The sequence below is a fragment of the Pseudocercospora fijiensis genome (assembly GCF_000340215.1).
Source record: "Pseudocercospora fijiensis CIRAD86 unplaced genomic scaffold MYCFIscaffold_10, whole genome shotgun sequence".
In the NCBI taxonomy this organism is placed as follows: Eukaryota; Fungi; Ascomycota; class Dothideomycetes; order Mycosphaerellales; family Mycosphaerellaceae; genus Pseudocercospora; species Pseudocercospora fijiensis.
Window position 1 is genome coordinate 2,313,185 of NW_006921541.1, and position 14,349 is coordinate 2,327,533.

At 45.3% G+C, this 14,349-nt stretch overlaps 6 protein-coding genes across 6 annotated transcripts; 2 read left to right on the forward strand and 4 right to left on the reverse strand.

Moving 5' to 3' along the window:
* Nucleotides 1-1,287: 1,287 nt before the first annotated feature.
* On the reverse strand, nt 1,288-3,138 carry MYCFIDRAFT_200325 (uncharacterized protein; the record flags this gene model as incomplete). The annotated part of the gene is made up of 9 exons (XM_007933499.1): nt 1,288-1,356; nt 1,419-1,485; nt 1,573-1,600; nt 1,679-1,738; nt 1,958-1,971; nt 2,058-2,114; nt 2,383-2,442; nt 2,891-2,903; nt 3,078-3,138. 9 exons carry the CDS (start codon nt 3,136-3,138, stop codon nt 1,288-1,290), a joined length of 429 nt encoding a protein of 142 aa, XP_007931690.1.
* Nucleotides 3,139-3,389: 251 nt separating this feature from the next.
* MYCFIDRAFT_179410 (uncharacterized protein) lies at nt 3,390-4,228 on the reverse strand (the record flags this gene model as incomplete). The annotated part of the gene is made up of 9 exons (XM_007933500.1): nt 3,390-3,414; nt 3,440-3,588; nt 3,615-3,751; nt 3,792-3,838; nt 3,866-3,931; nt 3,971-4,044; nt 4,079-4,102; nt 4,144-4,171; nt 4,200-4,228. 9 exons carry the CDS (start codon nt 4,226-4,228, stop codon nt 3,390-3,392), a joined length of 579 nt encoding a protein of 192 aa, XP_007931691.1.
* A 60-nt stretch (nt 4,229-4,288) lies between these two features.
* Nucleotides 4,289-5,400, forward strand: MYCFIDRAFT_212599 (uncharacterized protein). Its single transcript, XM_007933501.1, has one exon. The coding sequence runs from the start codon at nt 4,367-4,369 to the stop codon at nt 5,201-5,203; it is 837 nt and encodes a 278-aa protein (XP_007931692.1). The 5' UTR covers nt 4,289-4,366; the 3' UTR covers nt 5,204-5,400.
* Nucleotides 5,401-9,800: 4,400 nt separating this feature from the next.
* On the forward strand, nt 9,801-11,470 carry MYCFIDRAFT_57446 (uncharacterized protein). The gene is made up of 2 exons (XM_007933128.1): nt 9,801-10,660; nt 10,721-11,470. Exons 1-2 carry the CDS (start codon nt 9,878-9,880, stop codon nt 11,378-11,380), a joined length of 1,443 nt encoding a protein of 480 aa, XP_007931319.1. The 5' UTR covers nt 9,801-9,877; the 3' UTR covers nt 11,381-11,470.
* Nucleotides 11,471-11,624: 154 nt separating this feature from the next.
* On the reverse strand, nt 11,625-12,512 carry MYCFIDRAFT_144983 (uncharacterized protein; the record flags this gene model as incomplete). Its single annotated transcript, XM_007933502.1, has 1 exon — nt 11,625-12,512. The coding sequence occupies one exon, from the start codon at nt 12,510-12,512 to the stop codon at nt 11,625-11,627; it is 888 nt and encodes a 295-aa protein (XP_007931693.1).
* Nucleotides 12,513-12,947: 435 nt separating this feature from the next.
* MYCFIDRAFT_145683 (uncharacterized protein) lies at nt 12,948-14,213 on the reverse strand (the record flags this gene model as incomplete). Its single annotated transcript, XM_007933503.1, has 2 exons — nt 12,948-14,045; nt 14,166-14,213. The coding sequence occupies 2 exons, from the start codon at nt 14,211-14,213 to the stop codon at nt 12,948-12,950; spliced, it is 1,146 nt and encodes a 381-aa protein (XP_007931694.1).
* Nucleotides 14,214-14,349: the final 136 nt, after the last annotated feature.

Consider the following 14,349-nt stretch of genomic DNA (forward strand, 5'->3'; position numbering starts at 1 on the left):
AATTGACTTTAGAAGGTCGGATAATTTGCTGCCTAGTACGAGAGTCGTAAAGATCTTATATAGTAAAGCATAGTTAGACCGTAAAATGCTAACATCCTAAAGCTATAGACCGAAGGCTATCTCGAGGTTATTAATAACGCTAGTCTTGTAGCCTTTCTTCTAGTTAAGGAGCTAAGACTAGTCAATTGTAGTTAGTATAGGTAGTAGCAATATAAGGCTACCCTTTTGCTAAGCTAGAGGCGCTTGTTCTTCGTCGGCTTCTATATACTCTTAGCTAGGCAAAGCAGTAGCTTCCTATACCCGAAGAGGCTCCTCGTCTAGTTAAACCTAAACCTAATACTGCGCTGCTTTAACAACTTCCTCGACAGTAGGCTAGTTAGGATCTTTAACTGCTTGTACTAATGCGAGCTATAGGCTAAGCATATTAGTAGTTATACGTACTATAGGATTAGCAGCTTCTATTTAGACTAATTCCTTATCGGCGCTTTTAATGCTTAGGATAATGTCGTCTATGCCTAGTATTACGCTCGAGTCTATAGCAGTAGCAGTGTTATCTTTATCTTAATCTTTATCCTTAGCGCCTTTATTATCTTCTCGAGCGCGCTTCGTTCTAGTCGGAGTATATACTCTAAGGCTAGCTACTATTGTACCTCCGGCGGATGCGGAAATTATAGCAGCGCTGCTAGTCGAGGGTACTATTAGCTATACTGTCGCTTATAGGTTAGGCTGAATACCTAGGACGCCTAGCGGTAAGAAGGTAAAACGTATAGCTTGCTAGATTAATATGTCTCGAGCAAGCTTAAAGGTCGCGAGGGCGAGTTTACTTAGATAGAGGTAGGTAGAGGTTAGTAGAGGTTAGTAGAGGTGTATATATTTGCTATAGAAGGCACATACGCGCTTTGACGCGCTAAGCCTAGTACGCGTAGAGACAAAACAGACGCGTAAATAGAGGTTTGTCTAAGCTATGTTTGTCTTTTTGTCTAAGTCTTGTAGATACGATTGTGCTCTTTGCCTATTCTTACTTACTTGCTTACTAAGATATCGGAACGGCTAGACTTCGCGCTGCTAAATATCGATATCGATAGACCTGTTAATGCTATATATACAATATAGTAGACCTAGAGGAGCAGTAGTTAGTATATTAATGATAGTTTATTTAGGTATTATAAGCTAAAATAAATACAGAGCGAAGCCTAAAAAAGATAGCAAGCCCGCTAGCGCCATCGCTCTACTAAGATCTAAAAAAAATATATAGAGATATAGAAATATAAAAAAATAACAAAGGGCCTATGCCTTTAGAGGCGGAAGGACTATTAGCTTCTTCTTAGCGCGCTTAGCGCTAGCGAGGTTCTTTCTCTATTATATAGTTAGCATATCTAGAATCTATGTAACTAGAAAGCTACCCTATAGATATATACCTTGCGACCCTTGTCGCTAGCGCTAGTCTTCCTCGGTATAACTACCGCGAAGTCGGAGCGCACTACCCTATCGAAATCTTCGTTAATGCTGTATATACCAATTAGCTACTAGATACTAGATGTAAGGTACTAGATGCTAAATGCTAGGTCTTACGGGTAGCTGTCGTATGCCTCTACGAGGGCTCTATTCGCATTAGCGCATTGCTAGCCTATATACTATTAGCTCTATCTATATACAACAGTTAGTATTAGGAGCTTACTAAGCTTCTTGTCGGCTCGAGTGGCCGCAGCTACCTCCGAGCACAGAGCGCGATACCACCCTAAAGAAGATTAGTATATTAGCTAGATTCTTTATACGGAGCTTCGGAGGTATCGATTTGTAAAGCTTCGGAGGTATCGATTTATAAAGCTTATAATAAATAAGGCTTCGAGAGTTATAGACTCGGCATTGTAGCTATGCTATATTAAATAACATACACTTGCAGAAGGCTTAGCCCTAAGGGCCGGACTAGTTAATATCTAGGCGACCTTTTATATACTTAAAGCTATATATCTAGATTAGCATCGTTTATTAGGAAAGCATATTATATTATATCAAAAAAAATAGGAAAAAAGGCTTTAGCATTATAATTAACTCACATAACGAAGAACTCGTCTTCGCTAAAGCGCTCGTCGAAAAATTCGAGCGTCTCTTTACTATTTAGTCCTATAAGGGACGCGTCCTCGTCTATTAGCTTTTAGACGTATTTCTATATATATGTTAGCTATATCTATAAATTCTCGAAACAAGAGAGGGTTTAGAACTAGAAGATTCGAGATTATACTAAAGATTAGTAGGCTTCGGAACTATTAAGTTTAGGACTAATCCAAAAGTGCAGCTTAACTCGTAAGTTAAGCAAAAAGAAAAAGATGTAAACAGGCGGGCTAAATAGCGGGCTAAATAGGTAATTAGGGATTAACTTACACGACAATTTTTAATAGTCTCCGACTTCGTAACTCGTATATTAAGAGCTTTGCTCCGAGCCTAAGTATATAGCAATTTGTTATCTTTAAATATAGTCGCTCTATAAATTTCTTTAATAATATTATCCTTTGTTTTATGTCTACTAGTTTCGAAATGCATCCATTTAAACGCTTAATTAAGTAAATCACGCTTATTAGTCTTAGCTTTAAAGGCTTAAGACTTAGTAGTTAAAGGGGTAGGAAGGGACTTAGTAGGTAATCGTATATAGGGGTATTTCGTATAGAAACGCAACAGCTCTCGCAACTGTAATATATTAGCTACTATACTAAAGTGCCGCCGCCGCCTGTTTATATATAAAGGCTTAGCAAACAATAGAATAAATAAATAGTGTAGAGGTGCCTATATTAGATATAGTCGTAGTAGAATGAAATAAAGGTTTTCGCTAGATTCTTAGCTAAATTCTAAACCTAACGCTAAAGCTGAATTCTGAACCTCTAAGTTAGCTAACGCTAAACCTAACGCTAAATATAATATTATATAGACTAAATGCTATATAGCAATATGCTTCGATCTATATAGGGGATATATACCGGTGCTTCTAGTAGTAGCCGCTACGGCGGCTCTTCTGCTAGGGCTAGGGCTAGGGCTAGTGCTAGTGCTAGTGCTAGTGCTGTCTCTACTATATCGAAACGTACGATCGGTATATAAAGGACTTAGGTAGGAGCGTAAAGGAAGCAAGGAAGCAGTATCGTGCATTGTATAAAGTCGGAGGTGCGGTAGACCTACTCCGAACCGCTTAGTAACTGTTCCTATTAGATCCTATAGCAAAAGTAGACTCCTACGATTTAGAAACCTCTACGGTAGGTAGATCTATACTGAAGACTAATTTGCAATAGTATATAGTGAATATACGGGTATAGTACGGTAGATAATAGCGCCTATAGTTGGCGTTGAGATTGCTGAAATCTTACAGTTATTTCAGACCGCATCCCCGCGCAAAGGTGTGTTTATACTGCTCGATTGATGATTGGGCTGACTCAGTCTGTCGCTGTTTCACTGGCTACGACAGGCCTCTCTGCCTTCGTGAACAGGTCTGCCATCCTTGCAGGTATCCCGAAGTAGCTTGATCACAAGCGTCGACACATTTTTGCTGGCGTGCTTCGCTCCGAAGAAAACCTCTCCTTTTATGCATAACGTGCGGACGTGCTGGGTAGAATACCGGCCTGCCAAACCCGCGGCTCTGGTACCCTTTGGTTGGATTTGCCTTTACGGCCATCCATCCAGCGAAGGGGAGCGCCTGTCCTCGACTCCTCGCAGGGCCGGTACAATCGCATGCGCGTGATGGTATCCCGCAGTCGCTTAAAATCTGCTTTTCTGATCATACGTGTTACCTTACGCTAACCTCGAACCCAGACATGCCTTCGCAGTATCTCGAACCAGGGTGTCAGAGAGTGCACTCACCTTTCAATCGTCTGCTTGTCACGGCTCGGTTCCTGCCCAAACATCGGAGAAAACCTCTTCGAGCCTTGACGTAGCGGCCGCATCGATCCTGCGGTGCAGCTATGCAGTATCTGCCGAGAAACTCGACAAGCCAAGCCGCGCGAGATGGTCACTGCCCTTGCTCCACTCGCCGTGGTGGTACACAATCGGGATCTTGGGTCTCTGAGCCGACAAGCCTGAGACCTTTCAATCGCACAGGCCCAGGGTCATCTTTCACCTTCTACAGCTCGTCCAGTCGGTAGCCCTTCGGAGACACGCCACTCTTGACCCGATCGAACTTGCTTCATCTCTGGCCTTGAACAAATATAGGGTATTACGTCGTGAGCCATGCAAGCGGCCAGGGCATGGACGAACTAAATTCGACCCTCGATCCAACCACAGATGTCCGTCATCACGAGAGATCAGTGTGAGCAGTTGATCTATTGTTCATAATATCGAGCAGCAAAACTGACGTTTCTCTTGCAAACACAGCATTGACGACGATATGACTGGACTCGTTCAGCCAATACCCTGCCGGACAACCCTCCTTCCAGTGTTGCACAACGAAAGCCTCCAGTCATGGGAAGACACGATCAAAATCAATAAAGCTCTTTCACTGAGCTCAAGTGGTGCAGGGGGTTTCAACTGGCCACGACAAGTCTCAAGCGCGACCCCAGTCGCCAGCACGCCAGACCTATCACCACCAATGTACACGCAACTTCCAATGCAAGACACGGCGAACTCGACACAACTTCAGCGCATCACAATCTCCACTGACTCCATAACCTCGAAGCTTCCGCAAAGCAGCATGTCTTATCGGCCAGATGTGCAGCAACCACCAAGTAAGAGACTACGCACCGTAGCTTCAGCAAAACAACCTTCTCTAGGTCCCGAAGAAAGCGCCAGCCACGCATCAACACGACTCAAACGCAACATGGGCCAAGCCCGCCGCGCAAAATCACTCGGCGCAACTCCCTCCTCTCACCAAGGTGAAGCGGGAGAAGACGAGGTAGATGAACAAGAAGAGCCAGAAAAACTCCGCATGTACCGCGAGCGCAATCGTATCGCAGCGGCAAAGACAAGACGAAAAAAGAAGTGTTCGGCCAAAGAACTCGAGCAAAGAGCGCAAGACGTCTTCCTTCAGAACCAGTCTTTGAAACACGAAGAACGCTCGTTACGGGATGCTTTGAGTACGTTGAGATTCACGGCTTTGGCGCATGATCCTAGTAATTCTGGATGTGCGTGTGCGGATATTCATGGTTATAATCAGAGGAGAGCGTTGGAGATGGCGCAGGAAATGGCAGCTTCGAAGTCTTCGGCGACGCGGTTGGATTTGGGTTGATGATGACGACAGTAGCGGAATTATGATTTGAGCCGAGTCTTTTTCTTCATTTTGATGCTGATGAGCGCGCTATTGGGGTATGAGGCGTCCGTCGATGGATGGGCGGTTTGATGTGTATTCGTTTTTGGAGAACCGATTGAGTGGGTATGCCTCGCACCGGTCCACTGGTGCATGGGCAAATGCGAAGAACATTCTTCGACAATGAATGCATGGAGGCTGCTTGTGGCTAGCTGATGCAATGGCCTGAGCACAGAAGCAAGAAGAACGCAGGTAAGACAGGACGCATCTGCTACAGGTGTTGTATACCAAGGTTGGGCCTAGGCCGTTCAAGCTCGCCCAGCCCAGCCAGCCACCGAGAAAGCTCTCCCATTTAGGGAGGCCCATATATACCAGAGGCTCAATGCGGGGTTTCTTATACTTCTTACCGCTATTACTACCTAATTCTTCGTGTTTAACCTTCTACGACTCGCACTATACTCGCTATCGACTCGTAGAATGCCTCTACGTATCGATTTATCGCTATAGAAGGCTTAGATAATATCTTAAGTCTACGGCGGCACTATACGAGAAGTAATCGTATAGTACCTTATATAAGAGACCGGTTATTAGATATCTCTTAATATACTTAAACGAAGGCTTAAAGAGTAGAATATTAATTATAGCTACTCTACTTACTATTACCGAGTTAACGATATTAAGGCACTAAAGATCCGGGTCGTATATACCTTCTACGTTCTATAGTTAACTAATAAAGAGGCGGTTCGAGTACTATAGGCGGATAGGTTTAAGATTAGCTAGCGGAGGTATTAACAGATACGTTAAGAGCTTAGATTAAAGAAGGCATTATTAATAGATAGATAGATAGAAGCGGAAGAATAGATAGTAGAGGTCTTATAGGAAGAGCTCGAGAAGTCTATAGTAGAGTCCTTTAGCCGACAGCACCTATATACCTATATTAGGTCTAAATACAATATTATTAGTAAAGATCGGCTATATCGTATAGCTTCTTTACTAAATCCTAAAGGGTTACGAGTCCGCCGCGAGCGGGCGCGAGAGTACTATAGAGCGATTATTATACCCGGCCCTAGTTACGCAATATTAATAGATACTTACTATAAATTCGAGTATTAGGGGATATAGATCTACGTAGCGATTAATATTTACTCGCGTTATATTGTCTAGATCTATATAGGCATTACTAGCCGGACAGCTGTCTCTATACTAGCTTAATACCTTATAACGATCCGGAATAGTAGTATAATACTATAGATTATTCGATTAGACTATAGGGTAGAGACGATTCTAGCCGCGGATACTTACTATAAGACTCGCCTTACGACTCGTAGTAATCCGGAACAACCGCTAGCCTTCGAGGACTGCTTTAAATACGGTACGAGTAAGATAAACTAGCGGATTAAGGCATAGTAGCGTTAGCAAGTACCTATACTAAATAGCTAGAGGGGCTATTTCTACGAGTTACTACGCGAGTTACTATACGATGCTAAACTGCTAGCGGATCGGATTGCCTTCCTTATAATCTATATACTAATTATACGTTATAAAGTCCTCGAATTTGTTTACCTCTAGAATAGCTATCGTATCCGGAAGCAGGCTAATCGACTATACGTTATGCTAGGTATTCCGCATATTCTATACTATTATCTAGAGCTTAGCGGGCATTCTTATTAAGGTATTCCTGTACCTAACGGCGCACTTAATAATATAGAGCAAGACCTTTAAGGATTCGGTATATATTAGATTCTATAGTATAGACTCGCTATAGACTCGCTAATAGACTCGCTAATTCCTAGATCTTAAAGCCTACCTGCCCGAGGCTACGCTTTCTTAGTATAAGACAGCATTATAGATTCATAGCTTCTCGTATCTAGTAAGTAGTAGCGAGAATAGCGATAATATAGAGCGCCTTTACCGCTCTACCTACTTGCTTCTTCGAGGGCTAGCTAGGGAGTATATAGCTATAGGGTTAGAGCCGGAACTAATAGAGTTAGATAAGCTATTAGCAGCACGTAGTTAGTTAGCGGCGGCTCGGAATTAGGAAGCTAGGTTAATTAAGTTTGCAAATAATGTATACTAATCTCCGATCTACGAGCCGGCCGCAAGTATATAGCGAGTCGCTTTTTCTAGTTCGATTTTATCTATAACCTTCTTAAACCTCTGCTATTTCTACCTCTATTTATCTAATAATACCTACTAATTAGGGCACCTATTGTACTAAATTAGGCGTCGACTATGCAAAGATATATAGTAAATACCGATACTATTTACAATGCGGCCTTCTTAATCCCGATCTACTAAGCGAGCAATTTGTTCGCGAGCAATTAGTAGCCGCCGCTACGAGTAGCTCCGCGAGTACGGTACGAGGCTTTAATACGTTCCCCTCTATACCTAAGGCAGCTAATGCTATACGCAATGCTGCTAGTTAGTTTTACAAGCTAATAACTCGAATACTAAATGCTAGATCTCGGAGCCTCTCGCAACGTCTACTAATACCTACTTTAGCTTTAGCTTTAGCTTTATTAGACCTTAAAGCACAGGTATACTATTGCCGCTATTTAATCTATACTTAGTATATAGAAGTTAAGCTTACGAGTACAACTGAGATATAGTTCTATAGTAAACCTAACCTATATACTACTATTACGGATACCTAGTCTAACTAAGAATTCCTCGAAGCCGAGATAATATTTATAGACTAGATTGTCGACCGGATTAACGCCTACGAGCTACTAGATAGTAGTATCGATCGGACCTAGGACTATTATAACTACTTCCTCTATACAGACTTTAATAATATAACTAATTAACTAGAGAAGCTAGTAAGTAAGGCGCTTCGATTACTTAGACAGGCTTTAACGGTCTATAAACTAGTAACAAAGTTATTATTAGTCTACGAGATTAAGCTCTATATCTAGACTAAGTAGGAGAAGTAGTAATAACAAAAGCGGAAACATCGGTTAAGTACTATTACTACGAGTACTAGTGCGAGTAATATAGCGAGTTAGCAAAAGGTAGTTAATAGCATTAAGATTAAGAAAGAAAAGCTATAGACTAAGAAGGTTATCGATACGAATTAGCCGCCCGAGATTATTAACTTAAGCAGCGATACTACCGCGAGTATACCGCGAGGTACGCCTACTCCGAAAGGGTCGAGCGATTAGCAACCTACTAATAGATAGGCTAATAGTAGCGGATAGGCTAATAGCGGTAGATAGGCTAATAGCGGTAGATAGGCTAATAGCGGCGGAGAGGCTAATAGCGGCAGAGAGGCTAATAGCGGCGGACAGGCTAAGAAGATAAAGCGCAGTTAACGACTAAAGAAGAAGAGATAGAATAGTAGACTCGTAGTAGACTCGTAGTAGACTCGCACTTCTTCTTTACTATCTCTAAGACCTCGACCTCTAACTTAAACATCTTCTACTAGCGGCTAGCGAGTCGTATTTAGCTACAGCTCCTTCTAAATAGTATATACATCGCGAGACCTAATAATAGCCTTATTCTTAAGCCATTTAAACTACAAGAGGTAGTATCCTTCTAACTTATTAAACCTAGCTTCTAGTGCCTTAATCTTTGCCTCTAGTTTAGTATTCTTTGCCTCTAGTATAGTATTCTTTGCCTCTATAGCCTCGACTCGCGCCTATATCGTAGCTAGCTCGCTGTTTCTATCGTCTTCTTTAACCTCTATACTAGCCGTATAGCTAGACTTACCCTTATACTTATAATAAGCGTAGATACGCTCGCCCTTAGTATTAAGTATACGATACTTAAAGTTATTAGAGCGTATGCAGTAGTAGTATAGCGCTAGTATAAGCTTGCTAGAGTCCGTTTCTATAATAAGTCTAGTAGCCTTGTGTTTCCGTAGTCTGTTTAGTACCGCCTTCTTCTTATCTAGTATCGCTATTTAATCGAGTAGCTCTTACTATATCTACGCGCTATAATACTAGAAATCGTAGGTATTTATAGTCGTAGGGCGTCGAAGCCTAGAGCGAGTTAGTAGCGAGTCTATAGCGATACGCCTTACGACTTATAATAAATATTCTCCTCCTCCTACTAGTAAGTATGCTACTAAAGTTAAAGCTAAAGCTACTAAAGCTACGCTAAGAATAAGGTTGCGCGGAATACTAGTTATAGCGGCTACTACTATCGGTATCGCTATCGGTATCGCTATCGCTATCGGTATCGATAGAAGAAGAATATTATAAGGTAAGGCGCGAAAGTATAGTATATCTAAGTAAGGTTTGTCGCGATAATAGGCATAGTAAGGTTAGTAAGGAAGATACAGGAAGAATAGGAAGCGACAATAGGCTCAAGTGAAGCCATTGAGCCTCTGGTATGTATGGAGCTCCGTCCCTATTAGACTTTGTCCTCAGGCTCACTAGCGGCTCACCACTACGTGCGAAGAAGGCTTCATCAATGCAAGGATGGCACAAGCCGGCCTGGCCGAACTCCAGGCCTGGGTCCAAAGCCTTTAGTTCGCAGCTTATCGTGAGCACGCCATGCAAGGCCAACCGCATCTTGCCCATACCATCACTTGCAGTAGAAGATTTATCAGGAACCATGATCCGTAGTTGGAGTTGACAGAAAGCACCGGTCGGCCTCCTTCGATCAACCTGGACAAGTTGCACACCTCTCGAGGTCGACACTACCCTCGATACAATGGCAACCACCACCCGCGGTGATGCGAAATACGACGAGGAGAAGACCACTCGCGTAGCTACGCACGACTTGGACCACACGACCTACGATGGCGACAGCGCAGACGTCTCCATCACAGCACTCGTTGAAGAGGACCACAAACATGAGATCGCTCTGCGAACAATGTCATGGCAAAAAGCCGCTTGGCTTCTCGCTGGTGACCAGGTCTGCTTGGCCATCATGGCGCAGACATGGTCTCTGTCCGTTCTCGGCTGGGTTCCAGGACTCATCACCATGGCTCTCGCTGGTGTACTCTTCTACATCACATCCTTGACAATGCACAAGTTCATCATGAAACACCCCCAGATCAAGGACATCTGCGATTTCGGCTACTATGTTTTCGGAAAGAGCAAGATTGCTTACTGGTTTACGTCTTTCATGCTGTTGTGCAACAATATCATGCTCATTGGCTTCCATGTTCTCACCGGCGCCAAGGTCCTGAACACCCTCTCCGATCACTCCTTGTGTACTGTCATCTTCAGCGTTATCGCGACAATTATGGGTATCGTTATGAGCATGCCACGCACGCTGAAGCATGTCTCATTCATGTCCATGTTCAGCGCTTCATGCATGGCCATTGCTATTCTGCTCTTCCTCGTCTTCGCTGGCATTGAAGATGCTCCATACTATGGGTACAATGGCAATTACCCAGAGCTCGGCGAAGTCTTTACATACGCCTTCCCACAGGACGCTGTCACCTGGGTCGCTTGCATGAATGCAGTCCTCAACATTACCTTCCTCTGGGTAAGTCATTTTGTTGTAGTCGTACAATTCGTTCGCATCTCACTGACTTCCACGTTGCAGGTCCCTCAAATTCTCTTCCCAACCTTCATCGCCGAGATGGAGCGCCCACAAGACTTTCCCAAAGCCCTCGCTGTCCTCGCCGGTCTCTCCGCCTTCCTCTTCATCGTCCCACCAGCCATAGGTTTCCACTATCTCGGCCAGTACTCGACCGCACCGGCTTTCGGCAGCTTGGGCGTGACCGCCTACAAGAAGGCATCCTTCGCCTTCGTCATCGTCCCAACTCTGGTCATCGGTGTCATCTACGCCAATGTTTCTGCCAAGTTCATCTACCACAAGCTCATCATGGGCAAGTCCCGCCACCAACACAGCAACACCGTCATCGGCTGGGGTGTCTGGGCTCTTGTTATGATCGTTGTCTGGCTGGTCGCCTTTGTCTTCGCTGAAGTCATTCCATCGATGGGTGACTTCCTCTCCCTGCTTGGTGCTGCATTCGACTCCTTCTTCGGCTTCATATTCTTTGCCGTTGCTTACTACCAGCTTTACAAGGGCAACTTCTTTGGTGGAGCTCGCCGATCAGTCATGACTGTCATCCACATCTTTGTGATGGTCGTTGGTCTGTTCCTGCTTGGTCCAGGACTTTATGCTGCTGTTAAAGCTATCATTGCAGATTACTCGAGCGCTGTCAAGCCGGCTTTCAGCTGTGCTAACGTGTCCATCTAAGTCGCGAGAGATGGGGAAAGGGCGTTCTTGAGCTTTGGGATGATAACTATGATCCCACATTATACGCGAAATGAATGAGATATGAAAATCAACTCCCACTTTCCGCTCAGCTGGGTCTTGTAGCTGTTCTACATCTTGTCCGCTCTGGTCGTGAATTCGTGTCATTCTGGGCAGCGGAAGATTTGAAGAGGACTATGATGCTCCGAACGCGCTCATATATCCAACCAGTCTTCACTTTTCTCATCTATTCATAGAATACCAAACATCTGACCTCAATACTCTGTCGTCCAGGCGCATCTTTCGGCGTGTTGGGGTCCACGAATGCAGTGTGTGGTGTCCTCACAGCAATGCCCTTCTTACCCATCGGCTCATCATTGCCATACGAGTCGTAGCACTTGAGCAGCATCACCTCGTCCGGGGTCATATCTTTCTGATAGTAGAACTTATGATTCGTGTTCGCGCGCACACCAAGCGTCTCGCCCTTGACTTCGTACCCAGCTGTACTATCCATAGAATTCGGATCTGGAAGAATCTCCTTTCCTCGATCATCGTCATCCGTAACGCTGTCTGCGCGCTTTGGATACATCAGGTCGACCGGGATGAAATCTGCAGGCTCTGTACTGCGCCAGTCAACAACCGCGAGTGGGAAGTCAGATGCTGGATGCGAGATTGGTCTCCAAACATTTATGATCTGATAGCGACCTCTCAGAAGTTCTTCCGCCTCATCGCCCAAATGCCGTCTGACGCGCACGTCTGCTGCGCCGGGAGTCTGATCGACGTGGACCTGCTGCACTGGCTGACGTGGTGACGCCTTCTCCCGTCTTCGAATCGTGTGGTCGAAAATGTGGACTTTTTTTATCCCGGGCAGCTTCTCGCGGAGCAGTTTCTCGACTTCTTTGTAGTAGCCTTCGCGTATTGCCTCGTCGTCTGTGAATGCCTTCTCTTTTGCTGGGTAGTTGTATACCGCGAACCCCGAGTTGTTCGTGTCGAACTCGCTCTCATGACCTCGAATGTTGTGCACAGGCCGTTCGACCCACTCCATCTTGAACGACTTGCCGTCGCCGTCGACTTTGCCCCATGGCTTGCCGGTGTAGGAATTTGTGTCGATGTGTCTGAACGTCGTGGTCGTCATGTTTGCGCTTCCGATTCGTGAGAGACGTGGGACGTTCCTAGCTGTCGACAGTCTTGATGACAGAGTACTTGTAATTTTCGCAATTGCCCTCGCGCTCATTCACAGAGGATATATGTCAATGTATAGAACTCTACCCCTCCTACGCCTTACTTACTATCGCCCGCGTAAGGTTATACTAAAGGCGTCATGAGATGGACGTCATGCCTTACAAATGCCATTGCCATTGTGCCCCAATCAGAGCTATTCCGGACCTGGAAGAGCGCCTTCGCCTGCGCCCCACATGACAGTTTTCAGTGGAAAGTGGTGAGAAAGTGCGAGACTCGCCCGACTGGACTCGACGGGATGACAAAGCCTCGGTTTACCTTCCCTCTGTGCGAGCTCGCCTCTACGGAGATGATACACATGATACACATACTACAACTTGTCTTGTTATATTCAATCACTAGCAACAGCCTTGCCGTCATCCTCTGCCTCATCTCTTTGCTCGGCACCATTCTCGTTGGCTACAGCACTGTCCTCATCCTTCTCACCCCCTTTCAGCTTTCCACCCTTCCGCTTCGGAATGACTTTCACAAACGCTTCTCCCCAATCACCGCACTCCAACCATTTAATCATAATCTCATTGACGTGATTCGTGGCCAGGACTTTCCGACTCTGCATCTCCATGAATTCGCCAATGGGAAGCTTTGCAGTCCTGATGCCAGCTTTTCTCGCTCGTTTGTAGCATATACCCTTTTCGCGATTCTTGTCAACCAGCCCGCCGATGATATAAGTGCTGTATGGCTTGAGCTCCATAAGATCCTCGTCAGCCTCGGAAGACAGATAGACAACTTCTCCCTCGTCCTTTAGTCTCTGCTTCGCTTCATCATCGATGTCTGCATACTTCTCGAAGACACCAGCCATCTTGTTGCCTTGATCCTCAGCGCTCATCCATTCCTTGGCCTTCTCGGCTACGTCAGAAAAGTTGGTGTCGAAAGTGCGGACTCCTCTCCAGCCTTTATAGTTCTGCGTCAAAACCGTGTCGAATCGTTCCCTCAATTTTCCCGTGAAAGAACAAATCGTCAGATGCGCGCGGTACGGAGCATGCCTGTTGTCAGAATAACACCTCGTGACTTGTGATGCTAACGAGATACGCTCGCCGTCTCGCATTAGGTCATCAAAATCACAGTCGATCAAGAATGTGACTGGCAGCTGAACAGCTCGTTGGTGGGTTTGCTGCTTGGGAACTTGAATGGGTCGTCCTTCTGCTAGGGCCTGTTCTTTGGCTTCGCGTTTGCGTTCACGCTTGGCTTGGACTTTCTCCTTTCGAATGACTTTGCGATCTTCGCGCTTCGCTTCCCATTCAGCTTTCTTTCGAAGCCTCTTTTGCTGGGATTTTGACAATGGGACCTCGCGGTCATCGACCTCTCCTGCCTCTGCCGGGATGACTTCACTTGGGATGGGAAGAGACTTTTGATCAGAGCCTTCGACAGCAGCAGGTTCCGAATTCAAACCGTCTTGATCTAGGTCGTCGCGTTCCGCTGACCCGTTCATCTGGACATCTGTGCCATCCGGCTCTGCCTTGGCTCCGTTGGTCACTTCTCCAACAACAACGTCGCTAATAAGTTTTCCTCGGTTGCGATTTGGCTCTGCCTGGATTGCATCTTCCGACACGTCTGGAGACAGCTTTCGCATCTTTCGGGGTCGATCTTCCGACTCCATCTTGTGGTTTGTTCCTCGGTGGTTTACGGTGAGTCGATATTCGATATTTGAACGGAAGGCGAGATATCTGAGTGGAGACAAAAGAGTGGAGACTTGATCACGTGCAGGCGCGTTCCAGGCAAGAACATCAAACGCG